Raw genomic sequence first — 22607 nt, 5'->3', positions numbered from 1 at the left:
TTTTCTTTTATGCTTTTTCTTTCTGTTTTGTTCTTTTTAGTTTGGGTTTTTTCCAAGAATTTTGTTGAATTTTTTTCTTTGTGGATTTTGTTTTAAGTTTTCCTTAGATTAATTAAATGTGTGTATTTAATTAGATCTAGTTAAAATCAAAAAAGTATAATATATAATGCTTACTAGCGAACACTCTTGCGTCGACGAACGGCGTACGATGACGTCCGGGTCCCGAAAAGGCCTCGACGTTCGATTCGAAGAACTGCTGTCACGTTGCCAAATAAAGATGGCAGATCAGGGTTTTGGTCTGTTCGTTCCTCTCTCGAACCGTCAAACCTCCAGCGCCAACTGCGTCACCGACGTTTCTGCTCTGCCTTCACCAGGGTGCGTGTTTATGTATTTAAACGTAGTTGTTTTTTGATGTTTTGTTGTTATTTGATGTAATGTTAGTGATTCTCCGTTGAGAATCCAGCATACACACACGGTCTTTCCTGCAAGTTCCGACTATTCTGCCTCCGCTCTGCAGACGTTCTTCTTGTTGACCAGATAGGATTGCAGAATACTTGACTGACACACCACACTGAACTATCCGGCTGATAGTGATGATGACTAACTTCCACGTACCGCAAGTAGACTCCACCACACCAGACACACTGAAACGCGAATCTTCGCTATTCGCCTCTTCTTCTTCTTGTTTTCTTCTTCGGTCACACACGCACACTCGATCGGACCTTCGATTGTCCGAGTCACCAAGAGTTCTCTGTCCGGTATTTCGCTTCTCCCGAAAAGAAAATGTCTTCTTTCAGAAAGGAAACACCGTGCACACAGTTTCTGTTCTGTAATCAACGCTCAATTTATAACACTTTACTAGTCACGATTTGTTGCTGTGTTTGTTGGGTTTTCAAAACAAAAATATTTTTTCTAAACTTGTATAGTAGCTATCCAGATATCCTTTTGTTTTCCTTTTTTTTTTTTTGTTTGTCGGATTAAGAACGACTCGCGACTATAGTTCGTTAGACGGAAATGCACTCACTCACTTGCTGCGAATGCTTCCGCCTCTCTGTCTGCGTTGACGCGCGCGCGAAAGAGAGGGGATCGTTTTACTCGTCGAACTGTTCACAAACTGCAACAATGGGTGAAGTGGGCCAATCTTCGCCGTCATCTTCCGAGCTGACGCTGCCGGTTCTGGAAAAAGATAGATAAAATGGTTTATTAGTTATTGTGGTGGCGGTTTATGAAGCCCATTTGAAGTTTCCCATTATGGTAAATTGTTTAGACGAAATAAATTAAGGATGAAACAGAAAGATATGCGGAGGTTTTACGAAACTGTCAATGGCGTGCATGGAAAAACAGCGCCTTCTCCCGTGATGTGTAACGATCGTGATGGCAACTTGCTGACAGATAAAACAAAAATGGTGGCTTCCAAGAGGAGAGAACAATTCGAGATATTGTTGAACAGAATTATATGCGGAGATTTTCGAAACTGTCAATGACGTTCGGCGAAAAACAGCGCCTTCTCGCGTGATGTCCAACAACCGTGATGTAAACTTGTTAACAGATAAAACAATGGTGGCTTCCAAGTGGAGAGAATATTCCGAGGTATTGTTGAACAGAATGATATGCGGAGGTTTTAAGAAACTGTAAATAACGAGCGGAGAAAAACAGCGTCTTCTCCCGTGATGTGCAACAATCGTGATTGAAATGTTACTAACAGATAGAACAATGGTGGCTTCCAGGAGGAGAGAGCCCTTTGAGAAACGGACAGGGTGTGGGAACTTTAAAGGTACACGAGGTCGAGACAGCAATTAGAGGACTGTGAAGAACAACAAGTCTGCTAGGAAGGACGAACTCCCGGCCGAACTTCTCAAGCATTGAATATATGGGAAGAGGAAAAAGTGCCTGCTTGCTGTTGCTTTGATGGTCGCATTTTCCCCTTATACAAGAAAAGGAAGAATAGCAGCTCTCAATTCGGCCTCCCTGATTTTGTCCGGAATCCTGATTAACTGGCTGAGACCGATTGAGGTGTCCTGCGTCAGCAAATATCAAGTAACGACCGATCAACTACGAATCAGATGTACATTCATAAATTTTTGGAGTAAAACATGCAGATCTATTATCTGTTTATAGATTTCAAGGCGGTGTGCGATTCGCATTGAGAAACAAGTTATGACATATTATAATCGAACATGGTTTTCCGGCGAAGCTGATTAGACTGATGAGTCTTTTTCAAACTCGTTGTTCAGCATAGCAGTGGAAGGAACGATAAGGAGAGCTGGTGTTCAAAAGAACGTTACCTTTGTTATGCGGTCGCATATGTTCCTGGGCTTCGCGGACGATATCGATATCATTGGGATCAACCGTAGGATCGTGGAAGAAGCGTTCATACGTTTTAGAGGAAAACTGTGAGGAATGGACTCATGATTAACACCACAAAGGCCAAGTACATGATTGCTGGTGGTCAACGTTGGTATCACCGTGGTGGTAGTAGTGAAGATGTGATGCTAGTTGGTGAAAAGTTTTATGTTGTACGAATTCGTTCATCTCGGTACTTTAATGACGTGCGATAATGATGATACCCACGAAGTGAGAAGACGTATTACGGCTGCGAATCTGGCTTTTTACGGTCTGCAAAACCAGCTGAAGTCCCATAGACGAAGACAAATCAGAACTCCTGAGGCCTATTAGGACATTCATGCCACAGACAAAGACGCGTTTGTAAAGTTGATCAGAGACCCTTTGGAGTCTTCGAACGTAATGTGCTTCGAACAATACTTGGTGGTAAACTGGAGGCCATCAGGTGGCGTCGCATGAACTACAAATTGTATCAAGTACATAAAAGGCTGGATATAGTGAAGCGAATAAAACATGGCAGGCTGCGATGGACTGGGCACCTCGCTCGTATGCCGGAGGAACGACAAGCTAACACCGCATTCAGCAGAGAGTTGAAAAGGGGCCGTCACATTGGTGGAAGGCCACACACACGTTGGATTATTGTAATTGGGGAGGACCTAAGAACTCTACGGGTTCCGAACAACTGAAATCGCTTGGCCCAGGGCCGAAACCAGAGGAGACTCATGCTTCATTTGGTGTAGATTCACCGCTACGAGTTGTAGCCAATCAAGTGGTGGTTAAATTGCCCCCTCAAGCAAACCCCCCGGGAAATACTCACCTAAATCTAAGGTTACTATTGTTAACGTGACTGTTGTGAGCGTGATGTTCCGCGATGGTCGGCAGATAGGAGGTGAGCTTGTCCGTGGGACGCAGCACCTTCATCGTGCGGGACGACAATTTCCAGACCAGTCGCTGCTTGTACGGCATCTTGTGCTGGCCGTTGTACTGCGACAGGATCTTGGCAACAATACTGTGACTGTAGAAGAAGCTGCTGTCGGGGATCTGCAAGGAAACACAAGAATCAGGTTAGTTTTCGGTGATTAGGAGATTTCAGACAGAGAGGGAACTTACCCGACAGAATTTCTGCAACTGGATGGCGTAGTCCACCAGATCGTGGATCTGCTGGTTGTACAGCCCATGCTCCTTGTTCGCACTGACGTGGGCATCCATCTGGGTGAAGATCATGACCAGGGCCAGCTCCGAGGGGCGGATGCTGGCACAGCTGGCATCGCAGGCCAGAATCTCCAGACGCATTTCCAGGTCGGCCAGCGAGACGGCAGACGAGAAGATGTCCGTCAACCCGAGGGCGTTCGCGGCGTTCTCGAAGATGTAGTAGAACAGCCGGATGAACGAGAGGGCCGTCACCGGGGCGCTATTCATCTGGACACCGAGCTTGTTGGCAACAATGTCCGCCATACGCACTAGATCACGTGACGTGCAACGGCACTGCAGCGAAGAATGCGGAAGAAAGGCGATAAGGAAAAGAAGGAAACAAATGCATATTAGAGAACACGTGCTATGGCTTCATCCCGCGTGCAGGGCTGGTAGCGATGAATGACGTTGAAAATAGTTATTTTAGTGACCTCACTGAACAAAATAGTGACCAAATAGTGACTTTCAGATGCGTAAATAGTGACTAAATAGTGACTTTCAGGATAGATCAAAATAACTGAAAAGATATAGGGTGTCCCAGAAAGTATGGGCACAACTTTGCAGCTCTGCTTTTTGGGAATGGATATCGTGCCTTAACCCCTTCCCGCCCATGACTTTTTCAATGTTTTGAATGGCAATAAATTATTTCAATAAAAAGTGCTCGTACAAAATTTGTTAAAAATCACTCAAATTTATCGAAATCATAAAAAAATTGATTGTTAATCAATAGTTATTGATTGTTTATCAATAGTTTCACTATTGAATAAAAAAGTAGAGTGTACAAGTAGTATAACAAGCTTATAGCCTCTTTTAAATAACTCTTTTACAATATTGAAGTGAACTGGTTTCAATTGCCTTTTTAAGGTGTTTATTGGTCTCAGCATAGCCAAGAAGTAAAATAAGACCATAATTAAATCTATTAACAGACAACACTGAAGACCGGATTTCATCAAAATCACAAACTGAGGCCAATGAGTAGATATAGTCCATGAAGACGATGAATCAACTGTGTAAGAAGAGGCCAGAAGTGATGCGTGTATTCCGATCAAATTATTCTGAATAAAAAGGTTTAATAAGCGATTGATTCCTTTGAACCCTTCAAAGTGCCGGGTAGGAATGGGATTTTTCCTGTACTACTTCAGAAGCGTAAAGACATCTTAACACCTATTTTAAAATTTTCACTTTTCAAAAAATGGGCTGTAAATTTTCGAAAAGTGCACACATATTTTCAAATTTTTTTAAGTTGATCAACTAGTTGTGTATCAATGGTCCAAATTTTGAAAAGATCGGTCCATTCTACATAAAGTTAAAAATATTCTAGAAAAAAGCATAATTGGCTTCTTTAGTGGTGCTGAGCTAATTCCATATTCTGAATCTGCATGCAAAACTGAGCCGAAATCCAAATTTTCATGAATGTTGGTGCCCAGGAACCAATTTAAAAAACAATTTGAAGTTTGTATGGGAGCGATTTGTCGAATCACCCCTCGTCGCATTTTGTACTGGGTGGAGCTGTCAAACAGTTACCCAGCTGTCAAAAGGTGATTTCAAAAAATCTCTTTGAAATTGATTTTAGGTACCAAAATAAAGTTCTAAAAATCTGAAAAAAATCAGGGTGGCTCAGAAAAGGGTGCTCTTTCGTATAAAATCGAAAAATCGATACATTTTTCTTAATTTAAAAACCCAATTATCCGATGGGGTGATACACAAATTATGTCACGCGAAAATCGACCTTTTTCAACCCCCCCTCCCCCCTATGTCACACTTTTTGTATGGGACCTCAATATTTTTGTAAGGGTCGTCACGCTCTTAAAAACCCCCCCTCCCCCCTAAAAGCGTGACGTAATTTGTGTACGGCCCCTAGCCACCATTGAACTGTTATACATATCTCCGGATTCAATGAACCGAATGCATGAAATTTTAAACGTTTACAATAAGCTTTGAAAAACCGATAATTTTGTCTATCCCCTGTATGTTGAAAATAATGGAAAACACTAGGAGAGTAGGGGAATCAACGTATTTTGGACACAGCGTTACGCCAATATATTTTGGACACTTCCATTTGTTTTTGCCGTAAGTGACCAAAAAATATTGGCGCGTTGCTGTGTCCAAAATATGTTGGTTCCCCTATATAAAATCGGCATATTTAACAAAAGGCTGATTGAGTCAAAATCAATTTGCACATCAAGAGAAAATATCCTCGGTAAAAGCATTTCATAAGCTGGTTACAAAATTGGAAAGATCCTTTGAAGCGAATGAAATTTCACTTATCGCGTTTCTTGACGTACCTATTTTGTTCAGTAAGGTCACTAAAATAACTATTTTCGACATCGCTACTTCATACGATTAAATGAGAATTGCTGTCAATATGAAGTTTTGACAAATGCATTGTTAATTGGATTTCATTTGCACCCAAAATAGTTGAAAATAGTAACTTTTTGATAGAAAAAGTGACTTTAGTTGAAAAACCTTAAAAATAGTGACTTTTTAGTGACCAGCATGAAAATAGTGACCAAGTCACTAAATAGTGACTCACTACCAGGCCTGCGCGTGGGGAACGCAAGTAGTTAAAATGTGATTACAATTTACGTCATCGTCCGTAGTCTGAGTACAACGTGCTCACGTTCGTCAAAGTGAGGTTATGTCTAAGACCCTCCCCCTCGCCCGTCCCGTCACAAAACAGTCGTCAAACACATAAACAGTCCAACTCTGTACAGAAGGTAGCCGTTGGAATTTCAAAATCGCCCATATCAGCATACATGAAGGAAAGTGAAAATAGAAATCGATGAGCGCGCGCGAGCATAGTTCGCGCGGATCTACACACGTGCATGCGAACGCTACGCCTCACGGTCCCAATCAACACGCACTTTGAACAACACGCTCCATCGTCGTGAACAAACGGAGCTAGATGAGTGTGGTGGTGGTGGTGGAGGAATACATTATACTGCCGAATGAAGACACTGTGCCACACCGTATACGCTGTGCTACGCTATTACGCATGCCTCGCAAGCTGATACAAGCTAACGATATGGCGAGGTTCAGGTTTACAAACGGCAATCGAAACCACTATAAAAAATCTATTACATCGACGTCACCCACCATCATCGCCGTTGGATGAGCGGGGAACAGCCTATTTTTAAGCCCGGTGGAAACTGTCTTGCTGCTGTAGAGGCCTAATCAGCACGCGCCAGCCAATGCCGATCCAAGAGACAAAATTTATTTGCTTGTTTTCCGCCTTGCGCAACGAATACGCCTCGATACAGGCAATTCTGTGTAAGTCGATTTTTTTACAGGTTTACACAACTTCAAAGAACTAGAAGTATGCAATCCAATCGTAGTACACTACGATCACAAGTTGGCGAGATAAACTCTCTTGACATCCAGTCCATGTATCCTCGACTCGCCTACTTGATCAATTTATCTAATCTCAGCCTAAACAAACATGACTAATCGACCGCTCCAAACATCCGGAACCAGGAAGAGTTGACTGTATCCGAAATTCGACACCTACGGAATGTATTGTAGTAAACGCTCAATCATGCATTCCAACAGAGATCGGATCCTTCTGCGTCCGTCCGAATCGAAAAACAGGTTTTTACGCTTAAAATAATCCTCAAGGCCTTGAAGGGGCGCCCGTACGCGAAACCACAACACACCATCGCGAAACAAGCAGCCCCATTGAAGGAGTATAGGAAGCTCCAATCCAGCAACCCTGGGTCGTGCAAATTCTTCAATCGACAAAAAATTGGCATCTTTTGCGTCGCAATTATTGTCGCTGCTTACGCTGCGCTGCACAGCAGCGTTTTCGACGAAACCAGCCCCCATCATCAGGGACATCAGCAGCCGTTGGTTGGATTGAAATGAAAAAACCGAGCTTGAACGCGCACAACGAAACATGATAACGAAACGAGACGCACCAGTCAGTGCGACGCGGACGAGAGTCGTGGAGCGGATGCAAGCAAGCATGCATATGGTGTCGCTGTTGCTTCGCGCCCGTGTAATGTGTGTCAAATTTGATCAGTTTAAAATTTCTATATGCGTTTAATTGAGGGAATCCGTGTCAACGTTTTTCTCATGCCTCGCCGAACGCTCATCGCACTGATGGGTGATGATGATCGCTTGCGCTCGACAATGCTAACGATTGCCAGCAAATGATTTCGATCGGTGTACTGTAGGCTGTGGAATTGCTGCGCGGGTAAGCGACACTACAGAAGGGCTTCCACTAGTAGGCCTTGGAGCGGGATTAAGACCAGCAGAAGTACTGATTTCCATATTTGAAAACAACTGAGAGCAACGATTGATCACTGATCAGTCACTGTTGTGTGATCTGGTACTTCCTTCTTTTGCAATCTGGTACTGCCAAGGGCTAGCCACATTCCGTTCAGAAGTTAAACCATTACAAGGACTTCCGGTTTCAATCAACAACAATCGAGTTAGTTGTTGGAGTTCGGTTTCGATCTCCATCACTCCTTCTCAAGCTCGGAAGGCTGTGAAGACAAATTCTGTTACGCATCTTCTCCATCTTGACGCGTTCATCGAACACGTTCATCACACCATCACAGACAAACAGACGTAACTCTTAGAGGAAATTCATCAAATATTTTTGTCCGGTGTAATTTTCATGAGCACACTGCCACCTGTTGGTAGAACCGCGCGCGACACTGTTGGCCATGATGGATTTCGATTTGACGTTTTGCTGACACGCACACTACTACACAAATTGCCTGTAATTTTCGTTTGCATCATTCAGCAACGTGTACATTAGGAAACGTCAAAGCGAACACTAGCGCATCTGGTGGAACGATCGCGCAAATCAAATGAAATTTGAATTGATCGTTAAATGCTGTGCCAAGCCGTTTTGAAGAGTGTTATGTCTGTTTGTCTGTGACACCATCGTTGAACAACTCCTTTACAAAATTGTAAGGTCTGTCGATATGCTTGATTCGCTTGCTATCGCTGGCAGATTTCAGCAGCCCTGCATAACTCTGGTTGTCATCATGGATGATTACCGGGAACTTCTTCGCATACAATACAACATTCTTCAGTAGCTCATGACTGGCTTCGAAAAGTGCCAGCCAATTCAGCTTCGATCGACGAAACTGGTTGCTTGCGAGCTTCCCAGCTCAGCGTCCACCAGATTCTGAAACTCGTCGTTTCTAGGAATGGGTTCATCCTCCCTCTGCTGTGTATTTGAATATCCAACACTACTTCCGAAGTTGTTTGTCCAAATCGTTCCTGCTCCCCTCACTGTTGGTTGTATCGGTGCATCCTCTACGTTGCCGTTGCTCGTTGGTCGTCGTAGTTGGTTTCAAACCCGAGGAAATCGGAATCGTCCGATGCATCCTCACTGTCATCAACGATTGTTAGAATAACAGCTGCATCAGACTTCCGTTGTTGAAAGAGTTTGAAAGGGTAATCAACGATGCTATCCTGTTAAGGTTCAGCGCTCCAAACTTCATTATTTAACAGGAACCTGCAGTCACGGCTGATGGTCAACTTACAGCTGAATTCGAACTTCGCCATTTGAATGTATTCCTCTTGACAACCCGAGGCACCTCAGACTTTTTCTTCGTAAAATATACAACGGCTTACCAAGTGAAGTCGTCAATCATGGTGAGGAAATCACTACATTCGCCTGGCGGCACGATCCGTATACTTCCATCTTGATCCCAGTGGCTTTATTCTTGGATACAAGGTCACGGATGAAGCCATAGTCACGATACCACGTGTGCCGACAATTTGATGTGTTCTTCAATCAGCTTCTTGGACTATCTGTAGGCTGACTGTAGAAACCACTCGAAAAGGTCATTCCAGCAATCATCTTCTTGTCCTTCAATATACGATATCCGTTGACGTTGAAAATGACCGTAGCCCCATATTGCGCCAGCTTTTTCATCGAAACCAGCAGCTCATCTATGATGATACCTGTTGATGACTCACCCTCCGGAGAAAATACGAACTTGACTGAGTTCTATGTCAGCTCTTTGTAAGATCTGTTCTCCTAAGCCTTGGTCAGTGTCGAAAATGATGCTGGTAGACTTAAGAGCATCATAAACTATCTGCAGATTCTAGCTCAGCTCCTCGCCAGACTCCGTCAGTCGCTCGAATAGGTCTTCCATTTCGCTGACCTTTTAAAGTGCCGGTAGATGTCCTGGCCGTCGGAGTATCGTTTGTCGCAGATCGCTTTGGGAATGGACTCTTTGGACGTCAGTGTTGCCTTCTAGTGATGTCCCCGTAGCTTTTTCCAGGTCGATTTTGCTGTATTGCAGTCTTAGAACAGGTCGATTTGGTTATCCTCCAGCAGGAGTTCTATCGTCGCCAGAGCTAAATGGCAAACTTCACTTGCCGGATTGGCTTCGGTATCCACCGGCATCCGTCGTCCGGATTTGTCCCATTCGTTTTGCCACTGAGATACATATATGGTCGGCGTTAAGTCAGAGGGGACCAAGTAACAAAATTGACGAAAATTAGATTTTTAAGGCATTTGATTAAGAATTACTTTATCTACTTTGAACATTCACCCGATTTTCTAAATGTTACAATTAACGAGAGTTATAGCACAATTTTCTTTTGATTGAACTGCGAAAATCGATAATAGTGTGCAGTCAGAGTGGACCAAATGCTTGATGTTAAGAGAATAGAAAAAATAAGTATTGGTTAAAATCCAATAATCAAAATAGTTTATCATCAAAATATAATACTTTTCCAAATCGTATGACTCCCTAATGCATTTTCTGATGATTATTGATCAAGAAAGCACGTAAAAATCCATTTTATTATGGCCAATATCGTATTTTACAGATCATCGTGTTGAAGCAAATTGTGGCAATTTTCGTGCAGACAGAGTGGACCATGTGTCTCTTAGAAAAATAGTAGAAATTACCTTATTCTTCGTAATCCTTTCCAAATCAATATATGTTTGTTTAGTAGCTGTTGGGCATCATATTGAAATGTACCAATACCCGTTTCATGAAGAAATTGATTTTACAGGTTATTTTAGAATTGTGTACTTGGTTCACTCTGTCTGAACGAATTTTTGAAAAACGCCAGTCTTCTGAATAAATTATTATGAACTGTGTAACTACAATATTTCAAAAACTTACCGAACTATGAAAATACGTTTAAAAGTTGTTAGCTATTAAATGTTCAAGTTAATAATTCTTAAATAGCTCATTAATTGACTACCCTTTCTTGTGATATTGATCTGTTGTACTTGGTCAACTCTGACTGAACATAAAAATTGAAAATGGTAATCAACAGTGTAATAACAGAAATATCAAATTTCAAACTTCCTGCTCACATTATACATCAATCCTATTAACTGTTGTCCTACTTGTGCATTATTTTTTCATCAAATACGAACAAACTTGAGTGTGAACTGTAGTTGATTGTAGATTTTCCAAAAATCGTTCAGTCAGAGTGGACTAAGTACAATCAATTACTTGGCAATTTCTCGGTTTCAAGCTTTTTTTTAAGTTTTTTCGTGATCAATACAGAGCGATGGTTTGATGAATAGTTATTAAGATTTATGGCAAAATTTCAAGAACATTTGTTGAAAAACTCAAAACTTATAGAGATGCAAACTTTAAAATCGTTTTTCTAGAAATTAGGTAAAAGACACATGGTCCTCTCTGACTTAACGCCGACCATATAACCAAATCGAGTGCTCTCATATCACCTACCGCTCAGCCCTCGTAGACTAAACCCATACATTCCTTATCAAGACTACGCTAAGGGTGTCTGTGTACGATTCCTTGGGTGTCAGGCCATTCGGCCGAAGGCCATTCGGCCGAAGGTCATTAGGCCGAATGGTCATTAGGCCGAATGGTCATCAGGCCGAATGGTCATCAGGCCGAATGGTCATTAGGCCGAATGGTCATCAGGCCGAATGGTCATTGGGTCTTCTTCTTGCCGTTACGTCCCCACTGAAACAAAGCCTGCTTCTCAGCTTAGTGTTCTATGAAAATTTTCACAGTTATTAACTGAGAGCTTCCTCTGTAAATGTATGTGTGTATCGTGTGACAGGCACGAAGATACTTTATTGATGCTGAATCTACTGATATTTTACCCATGAATTTTTCCTTCTTTTAAATATAGGCTGTTCTTTCTAGTATAATTCCTAAAATAGTTTTGGCTTCAATTCATAAATTTTTCCTTCTTTAAAGCATAGGCTATTCTTTCTAGTTTCATTGTTAAACTAGTTTTTGGCAAAAATTGTTGGAAAAAGTAAAAACAACGGCTAACTTTCAATTCGTCCTGATGACCATTCGGCCTAATGGCCATTCGGCCTAATGACCATTCGGTCTAATGACCTTTGGCCTAATGGCCTTCGGCCTAATGACCCAGCATCGATTCCTTGTTGGTCCAGGAACTTTTCGTAATGAACCATTTACGCTTTAGATGGTTAAATTGACAAGGAAAGCTCTTTGTTGATAATTGTTGAAGTGCCTAAGAGCACCAAGCTTTGCACGGTGGCTAACACTCATTCCAGCCATGTTTTCTCACTTCGATGTTGAACGACCTGAGTAATGGGAGCGAATTCAATTTACTCATCAAAGTGAGAAATCTCAGTCAAATGAGATAGGTCCGCGTCCAATTATGTTAGAGCGTAAGGACTGAGCCAATACTCATCACATTCGAGTAACATTTTCTCACTTTGATATTAGAGTCTAGCCATGTCTAGCTGTCTATCTTCACTCCACTCGTAAAGTAAGCTCATGCATCCTTCGTCATCAGACAAATTTTGTGAGCGAATGTAAGATTCATTTTCTTCTGATTTGTTATAAGACTCATCTCATTCAAGCTGAGGCCTCGGAGGTTTCTCATTTCATGATCATCTTATCTTTCCATGATTACTTTTCGTCAAGTGGTGAGATCAAATAACATGACTTGTTATTAGCATTTCAATTCACACATTTCAACTTTATTGTATTGCCGTAATTCTGCAAAGTGACGTAAGCGCCATTTCAAATTTCGACATCTTTTGGTATATATTTGGTGAAATAAAAGCACTGTGGTATGCTCGCAAGATCTAGCCGTAATCTACCATCTATGGAAGGAAACTTTGAGAATGTTTAAGAGTTTGATGTACAATAACCAGAAATGCGCCAAAATTGTCAATGTCGCTTACGACACTTTGCAGAATTGCGGCAGTATAGAAATGAGAAACTAAGCATATCAAATGGAGAGATTGACCGTGGCTGTCGTTGCTATTTCCCATTCTAGTAATACAGTCTGACATTAAGAGAATATTATGTAGAATAAGTAGAATATCGTAGTTTGTAGTACTAGTAGTAGAACAAGTAGTAGAATCTACATTCCAACAAATGAGACTGAAATGAGCTTGCTCGAGTGAGTCGAGAAAAAGCTGTTTCATTTCACTACAATCGATGTGCCTAACAAGCCTAGCCCAGACGAGATTTCGTAATCGACAAAGTTTGTACTGAACTTCAAACGAGAATGTCACTTTGAAATTGATGCATAAACAAATTCTACAAGTAAAATGAACGATTATCACAAACCACTTCAAAATCACGCATCCATCATGGAAACTACAGTGGCCTGAACCTATAACCGTCGACGGCTGCTGATAAGAGCGAACGAGCCCAACGGTTTTGAAAAACCGTTACATCTCGGTTTCGTCACCGTTGAAGCTCGTGTTACCAGCGACCGTCATCTACAGTGAAATAAAATATTTACCCTCAGTTGTACGATAACTCTGAAGGAAGCCGTTTGGGGAACGAAAATCAGTCAAGTCATGCCCTACTCAATCGTCCCGAAAGCTCAAATCATGCTTAGCGATTCGATTCGAAACTCGCCAGGGCGGCAAAGACGACACATAAGCTTACGTACGCTAACTGGAAGTGTAAACAAAACTTCCAATCTAAATATAAAATAATTTACGGGAAGATGACGATAACGGCGAGGTGGATGGCGTGATAGGTACGCTGAATCTGGCAGCTCTAGACAAAATCTGTTACGTTACATTTACAATACATCGATGTGATGCTTCGCGCGGCTATTTTGAAAGGTGACAAGACAAACAACACGCTGTACAGAACGTGTTCGGCGTACCTTTTAGCTACCACCACCTTGGCTTGACGGATAGATTGGACAAGCGCGTGAGTTGCTCGTGAGCGGAATATCATTTTGAGTTCAATACTCAACCTGTCAAATTTCATTTTTATTCAAGATATTTTGTGGATCCTTCAAACTAATTTACATACAAATCGATGTAAAGTTTTCAATTTTATCTGATTTTCTCTAGTAGAATGAACTATTATACAAATAATATATAATACGAATTGAACATCCCTAGTGAGGCACTTTTGGGTCTCCAGTTAGCCTAGTGGATAAGGCTATGAATCACCAATCCGGAGACGGCGGGTTCGATTCCTGTTCCAGTCGGGAACATTTTCTCGACTCCCTGGACATAGTGTATCATTGTACTTGCCTCACAATATACAAATACATGCAATGGCAGGCAAAGAAAGCCCTTCAATTTAATAACTGTGGAAATGCTCAAAGAACACTAAGTTGAAGCGAGGCAGGCCAAGTCCCAGTGGGGACGTAGAGCCATAAAGAAGAAGAAGAAGAAGAAGGCACTTTTAAAGTTCATATTGGTGACGATGTGTATTCGCCAGTCTTTCAAAATAAAACCTAAATCTATGGTCTATGGTCTCTGTCCATTCCAAGGACTTTACAGAAACGTCAGAGCGTCAAGGTCAATTGTGCGTCCAAAGTCTAACCCTATACATATAAGAAACTTACCTGTGAAATAGCGACCAAATCTTCGGTGTCAATCTGCGGCAGGTTGAGCTGCTGCACCGCCAGATGGAACGAGCTGACCGAGATGCAGGCCATGTGCTTCGGACGGACCTTCATCTTGGTCAGGAAGCGGTCGACCAAGTTAATGGCCGCGAACAGGACGTCGTTCGGCAGTTCGTACCAGACCTTGAGGCAGCGCAGCACGTGCGCTGCGCCGTCGCGTGTACCAATGGTGATCTCGCCATTCTGTGTGTTTGTGTTCGATTTCGATTTTATGTCATCAAGGGGGAGGAGTCAAGAAAAACAAATAACAATTAATCGTTTATGCTTCATATGATATAGGCAATCTAGGTTGCCAAGAATAAACATTGAAGGGGGGTTTCAGAAGGACAGGAAAGGTTGTAAATTAAGGAAAGGAGGTCAGAGGATGAAAAGTGGTCATGCGAAATCACTGTAACTGGCAAAAGTGGGGGAAACGTCGCCAGTGCGCATCTTACATGAGTTTGTTTTGCCACTGGGCAACGATCCAAGTAACCGCGAAGGAGAAACAACAAACCGCACAGAGGTTTACGCCATCCATCGCCTACTCAGAGTAGAGCGGTCAAACCTGTATGCTTTTCGCCATCGAACCGTGCTCGAGCAGCGCAAACGAGGGAAGATGGTGTGATGACGGCGAGGAGAGACGCAAGGTGCGAAAACGACGACGATGTCGAATGGGGCCTGTATGTGTAGTATTTTTGACATTGAATTTCGAAATTTTAATAAAACTCTACCAACCACCACAACAGACGCAGACCATACACAGCTTTACGCGTGTTATTAGCGTGCGCGAACGAGCGAACAAAAATTCCGACATATTTGTTTTGTTATTTTGATCACATCTTGAATTTTTGGCTTCGGCAATTGCTACTCGTTGGAGCTGTCAGAAATGATCAACATAAAAAAAAATGAGCGTATAAACAGATGTGGTTAAGGCTATGGTAGCGAAGTGTAGGCGAACGATCGCCTTTGGAGCTTACTTTTTGCCTTGATCAAAGAGCGCTAGTGTTTGTACAACGTACGTATGGGGACGAGGATTGCTTAAATTAGCGAAGCTGAGGATCTTCAAGGGTGGTTAAATCTGAAAATGAAACCTTCACAACATATACATAACTAGGGTGGGCCTAGTGAAAGTGACTGATTGAGAGCACTTAAACTGTATTTGTAGAAAACTACGTCCCCTGATTTTTATTTTATTTTAAAATCATTGTCAATCTGGATCGAACGTTAAAAATTTGGAATCAATGTGCAACAACTGGTTTCCATTTCAAATTAACAGCAGCTGCGACTAGCGGGCGTTCCAGTCGGTTGCACTCCTCACATGACTAGAATTTCAACTTGAATTCTCTGTCGAGTCGAGAGCAAGCCCAGACGCAGACAAGCATGACAACAAACGTCACCGTCCTATGCACAGCCCGACATTAGAGGGGACCATTAGAACCGAGCCAGAAGAGCGAAACGGAAAACAAAAACTAGTAGCGTGATCTCATTCGTATGTAAATTGTTCCGCCGATGACTGCCGCCATCATTATCCATTGTACTCGGAACTGGCAACCATGCAGGGGAAGAAAATCTCAAAATCGAAGCAAAGGGTGCATTTCAAAAGCGCGTAGCGAAATTGAATAAATAAATTGTACTGCCGCCTGCCACTTTAGTAGCAACGCCAAGCGTTTCTATTGTTTAGGCGAACGAATAACAACACTAATTATACTCAAAGACGGCTCTCACTGTGCAAACACACAGCAGTGGTTGCTTTGATGAGCGAAAAAAAGCAAAACCAACGGTACTGACGCGGATCCATCCAAGTAGGTTTGCACAATTTAAATACAATGCTTGCCCAGCCTAGCCTACTGCTGCCATTGCTGATGACCATTGCACGACGCTAGTTGTGGAGTATGTACCTACGCGGGTACTGAATAGGGTCATTCAACTCGAAAAAGGCTCGGTTTATGGGCCCAAAGCTCTATATTTTGATAATCTGTGTTTACCCGCCGTACAGCTGCGGGCAAAACAATCATTTTAAAGCACCTCCTCTTTCCCCGTCAAGAGATACCGCCACTGCAGATAGCCGTAGAATGATTTTCGGTTCGGTTCGGATTATTTTTAAATCATGACCGCCGTTTCTTTGTTTATTATCAACAGCAAAACAAAATAAAAGCAAAGCACCATTCAACCGTCGGACAGCGCGATGTCACAATCGCCATCGCGCTCGAGACCCTTGCCGATGATAAGCAGTTGCCTGTTTTGCTTTCCACTCGAAGCACTCGAGACAAAGCTCGCAGGAAAAAAAAAACTGCGCTTGTAAATGAAGCGAAGTTATTGATTAGCGCGGTATCTAGAGTAGCCTGGATTACCACCACCTGGCCATGCAAAAAAAAAGGGGAAGCAAGAAAAGGGCATCACACGACCAGTGACTTGCACCCTTTCGCCATTGTTGTTGGAATCGATTTTTCTATGAACCGAAAAGGGGGTGATGTGTTGCAATGCTTTTTGCGACACGACGAACTTCGACTCCAGATTAACAGACATACTCGAATTTAACCTTAAGTAACGTAGCTAATCGACTTGACTGTTTCGCATGACATTGAACATCCCTAGCATCTTCAAATCGAAGTTCTCGGTTTGTTTGAATCAAGTAACCGTTGTTTCTTGCAAAACAACATAAAGCATGATAGACACGAAATGAAACATCGACATCAATCACGATCCGATCTTCCCAGGAGACACTTGGATCATTCAAATTTAAAATTCTGCTGATCAACCTAGAACTGTTGGGACACTGAGCATGAAGTGATCATTCTAAAAATAGCACTCTGCCATACGATCGCTCACACGCACGCAGACTCACATCGAGAAACTCGATGAACCAACCAGCAGCAAGCAATGGGACCAAAGTTGAAGGTTGCGAGGCGAGGTAGCGCGACTTGCAGTGTTCTCTGTATTCCTGCAGCGAGCGATACAATCGTGTTTCCAGTTTTTTTTTTATTCTCGTTTCAACTTCAAGCCCGACCAGTGCATGTATTCTCACACCACCAGGAAGGACGAGGGCGAGACGGGAAGTTGCAGCCAGTTGCACGCGGGGCGCTAGAGGTGACTTGAATAAAATCAGGTTCCACAGCCCCAAAGGAGCGTGCCAGGGCGTAATTGAAGCGAAGCAAAGCTAAATGGCTAAATGGGTAATGACGATTATGGGGATAGGAAGAATGGAACGGGCGGAGACGAGCGAATTACAACAACCATCCCCTTGTCTGACATTGATTGTTGCAAGGGGAACGAACCATCGCGCGCACTCATTTCAGGAACGTGAGGTGTTGTTGATGCACCTCTATACATGCGCACAAAAAAAAATCGGGAGAGGGTACGTGACTGGAGAGCTGTTTGTCCTGCAGGTGCGATGAGTTGACAACTAATGCAGTTTTTTCTGACTTTCAGGGACGTGCTGACGACAATTGCAGACTGGATTATCGGTAGGGTAATATGGCAAGACGGAGTGGAAGTCGTTCCCTAGCAGGGACTTCACATCGGTTACGTATAAAGATAAGCTGGATTACTAAGTTGCAGCAAATCGATAAACTTTGCGATAAATAGCAGGCCATGACTCAAAACTGCAGTTGATAATATTCGAGCAGCATAAGATTGAAACAGCAAATAATTAGACTCCTTGTATGATGAGATCAATTGCTGTTCTAGCCTCAAGTGATGAATTGAATGATCAATGTCGTTTTAGCTTGATTGATGAGAACACTGAAGACTGTAATAATTTCCATGAATTTGACGAGCATGATCAGCTGTTGAAGATGACGATACTCCTAGTTACGGTGTCATTTTGGCTTCTTGAGGGGTTACTAAAGATCATCCACAGACAAACAGACGTAACACTTCGAACATTTTTCGATTCAAATCATAGTCACGGAAACATATTCGCCCAATGCTAAATGACTATGTTTGGCTGACCACCAACTAGGTGGCGGTAGTGAGCAAACGTCGAACTCGAACAAAAACGATGCGAGCGCTACGGTTGGGCAGTTGGCCAACTATCCAATTTTGAAAAAGACCGTTAAATCGGTGTACGATGGGAATTATCAGAGTGTTACGTCTGTTTGTCTGTGGATCATCTGTGCTGATTTATCTAAATTTGTGATGCCGGATAAACATATTCAGTTAGATGAGTCGATGACAGCTTACATGAAAAGTGTTGATATCGTTGCAGTTTGATGCGTTAAGACGAACAGTATCAGTTGTTGACAAATACCGTACGGTAAGTCACAATATCGTTTTAACTTGATTGCCCGGATAAAAACTAACCATAGGGTATTTGGTGAAAACCATTCCTGTACCATACAGTGTACCAGCTACAATATAGTGTATTGTAATGGAATGGTTCGCTAAAAGCTTTGCACATTGGTAGCTATTATACATTTACATCCGATCTTTATGTAACAATATATTATACTGTTTTTCTTACGTTTGAACCATTCACTATTCCGAAACAATCTTTTCCCGTGCATTTTTAATTTTTTATTCAGTTTATGATTTTTTCCGTGCTTTGTTTTGTTGATGTCCGTGACAGTTTTGTTGCAAAGGAAATGAAAGAGAAAAAAGTGAATAAGTTGAAACATCTATTTAAAGTCAATAAAATGTTTAAATAAAGTGGTAAACCAGGTGTCCTAAGGACTGCATATCCAAGAGATATGGTGGGCTAGGTACACTCCCGTTCAAAAGTTTGGGGTCACCCCCTCAAAAACATGTCATTTTTTTAGGCCCATATCTCCGCTAATTTGCGTCCGATTTCAAAACCCTAGGTCTCATTCGAAAGATAATAAGTCAAAGAAACTTTGTACATGATTTAAAAGAAACTTTTTCAAAAAAAAATTGTATGTAAAATTAACCCAAAGTTGCCAAATTTTCTAAAAAATGAATATAAACTTACGGCAGTGTCGCTGGAAGTTGGGTAGACCAAATTTTAAGATGAGAGCGGTAATATGACCCATTTTCTATTAGCTTTCAACTGCTTTTTACAGAACTTAGCTAAAAAATCTAGAAAAAAAGTTATAAGGTAAATTAATCCTTGATGTCTTCGACCAAAAGTTTGGGGTCACCCCTCAATATGATGTATCGGCCAAAAGTTTGGGGTCACTTTCGTAAAACATGGAAAAGTGATTTGGTGATATCTTCGTCATCTATAGTTCAATTTAAATTATTGTTGGCTCATTTCAAAGATAATTAACTAAATTTACGTTTGATGTCTTCAACTTAACGTATTTAACGATTTTTGTATATAAAAATGTTATGTAAAGTTAGCACATTTTACCACGCTTCAAAAAATGAGGCAACTTTACGTTAAGTTTTAGTATGTAAATTTCAACAAATATGTGTGGTTCAATGTCTATGCAGTAAGTATTATTTATTTTGTTTCAAATAAGCCAAGAAGAATTAAAATTGAATGAAAGATGACAAAGATATCAACAAATCACTTTTCCATGTTTTACGATAGTGACCCCAAACTTTTGGCCGATACATCATTTTGAGGGGTGACCCCAAACTTTTGGTCGATGACATCAAGGATTAATTTACTTAATAACTTTTTTTTCTAGATTTTTTAGCTCAGTTCTGTAAAAAGCAGTTGAAAGCTAATAGAAAATGGGTTATATTACCGCTCTTATCCTAAAATTTGGTCGACCCAACTTCCAGCGACACTGCCGTAAGTTTATATTCATTTTTTAGAAAATTTGGCAACTTTGGGTTAAGTTTACAAACAATTTTTTTTGAAAAAGTTTCTTTCAAATGATGTTCAAAGTTTCTTTGACTTATTATTTTTTGAATGAAACCTAGGGTTTTGAAATCGGATGCAAATTGGCGGAGATATGGGCCTAAAAAAATGACATGTTTTTGAGGGGGTGACCCCAAACTTTTGAACGGGAGTGTATGTAGAGTGCGATGAGAGGAATACGAATGTAGGTCAACCCGGAAAGACGCAGGCCAGATTACCGTAAATCAGTGGATGAGTTCAACACTATTCTTTCTCTTCTTCTCTCATGTGAAATTGCCTTGTACAACAACCGAATTAAATGCGATTTATCTTTGACATTTTTAACATAAGGACTGGACTGGACACTGAAACGACTTTTGAAATAAGTTCGTCTTCGCTTTTTAACCTAGCTTATAGTTGAATCGAACTTGACAGTTTTCTCATGAGTTGTTATGTACACATTTCATAGTTCAGTCAAATTGGAGCCTCAATATTGCAATAATGGTTAAGCACGCTGTAATGATACTTATGTACCTCGTCACCCACTTCATGCAACTACATTAGTGGTCTAATAACACTTAGCGCGCTAGGCATAGTTCCATCATGCCGCTCAAAGTGTTGCCACAAATAATGCTGAGTTTGCAAAACCCGGTTATCTGGCTGGTGGGACATGGGAGCTTAAGCTTCAACTGTTAATGCAATCAGAGGCTACTCAGACTTAGACGAGTTTAGGTTAGTTTGGCTAGAACTGCCATTATCGAAGGAACATGACGAGATAATATAACATTATATGGTTTATCTAATGTAAAACAATACAACATAACAAAAGAGAACCATTCCAAAACCATGATTAAATTTATAAGCAGTAGTGAAATTACAATTACAAACAATATATTTACGGTACATTTTATTGTTTGAAACCATACGTGTACCATACAATGTACGGTATATTAAAGCCCACGTATCAGTATTTCGAACAATTCATTAACAATAAAATGAATGGTTTTGTAAAAAAATATATATGGAGAAAAATGTTTATTTATATTGTTACGATACTTAACAACCCGTATAGTATATTGTAAAAATCTCATTTACAATTCACTGTATGGTGTCTAACATTACATCTTATTGTTTTTGTATTTTTTATTTTTACAGTGGTGTTTATTGTAACAATATGGTTTTAAATAGTACTGTTACAATACAACATTCGGTTTTTCTACTGTATTTTTTATTCGGGTGAAGAGACCACTGAAAACTGTGCGATGATTTCCATGAATTTGACGAGTATTATCAGCTATTAAAGATGACGATACTGCAAATTACGATGTTTTTTTAGCTTGAGATGTTACTAAGTACCATCCGAGCTAATTTTTATAAATTTGTGATGCCGGAAAAACGCATTCAATTAGATCAGTCGACGACAGCTTACATGACAAGTGTTGATATCGTTGCAGTTTGATGCGTTAAGACGAACAGTATCAGTTGTTGACGAATACCGTACGGCAAATCACAATATCGTTTTAGCTTGATTGAAGAGACCACTGAAGACTGTGCGATGATTTCCATGAATTTGACGAGTATTATCAGCTATTAAAAATGACGATACTGCAAATTACGATGTTTTTTTAGCTTGAGATGTTACTAAGGACCATCCGAGCTGATTTATATAAACTTGTGATGCCGGAAAAACACATTCAATTAGATCAGTCGATGACAGCTTCCATGAAAAGTGTTGATATCGTTGCAGTTTGATGCGTTAAGACGAACAGTATCAGTTGTTGACGAATACCGTACGGCAAATCAGTATATCGCTTTAGCTTGATTGAAGAGACACCACTGAAGACTGTGCGATGATTTCCATGAATTTGAAGAGTATTATCAGCTGATAAAGATGACGATACTAAAAAATATCTCGTTTTAGCTTGAGAGATCACTAGGGAGAACTGTCTGTGTTGATTGTCATAAACTTGTAATGCTGGAAACACATATTTCATTGAATAAGCCGATGACAGCATACATGAAAAGTGTTGACATGCTTACAGTTGAATGCGTTAAGACGAACAGTATAAGTTGTTGACGATGACCATACGACAAATTACAATGTCGCTTTAGTTTGATTATAGAGATCACTGAAGACTGTTTGCGTCGAATGCCATGAATTTGGCGATCATAATCAGTTGTTAAGGATGCCGATACTGCAAATTATGATGTCTTTTTAGCATGAGAGATTACTAAGAACAATCTGTGCTGATTTTCATAAACTTGTAATGCTGGAAACACATTTCATTGAATAAGTCGATGAGAGCATTTATGAAAAAGGTTGATATCCGTGTAGTTCGATGTGTTAAGACAAACAGTATCAGTTGTTGATGAAGATCAAACGGCAAACTACGATGTCGTTTTAGCTTGATTGAAGAGATCACTGAAGACTATCTGCGACGATTCCCACACATGAAGGATGACGATATTGCAAATCGCAATGCAACTTGAGAGATCACTAAGGATGAGTTTTTTTGTGATT

General features: G+C 41.1%; 1 protein-coding gene across 1 annotated transcript in view; it reads right to left on the bottom strand.

Annotated features, from left to right (window-relative positions):
* LOC109415927 (cyclin G) overlaps positions 1-22607 on the bottom strand; it is a gene marked incomplete in the record, with an annotated part of 220614 nt that overhangs the window by 178759 nt on the left and 19248 nt on the right. Inside the window, 4 exon segments of the mRNA XM_062847247.1 lie at positions 48-1176; positions 3161-3384; positions 3454-3828; positions 14302-14544. Of these exon segments, the coding sequence (XP_062703231.1) occupies positions 1092-1176; positions 3161-3384; positions 3454-3828; positions 14302-14544 (927 nt within the window).

The sequence above is a fragment of the Aedes albopictus genome, chromosome 1, assembly GCF_035046485.1.
Source record: "Aedes albopictus strain Foshan chromosome 1, AalbF5, whole genome shotgun sequence".
Classification (NCBI taxonomy): Eukaryota; Metazoa; Arthropoda; class Insecta; order Diptera; family Culicidae; genus Aedes; species Aedes albopictus.
This window is presented reverse-complemented; position numbering and strand designations above follow the sequence as displayed.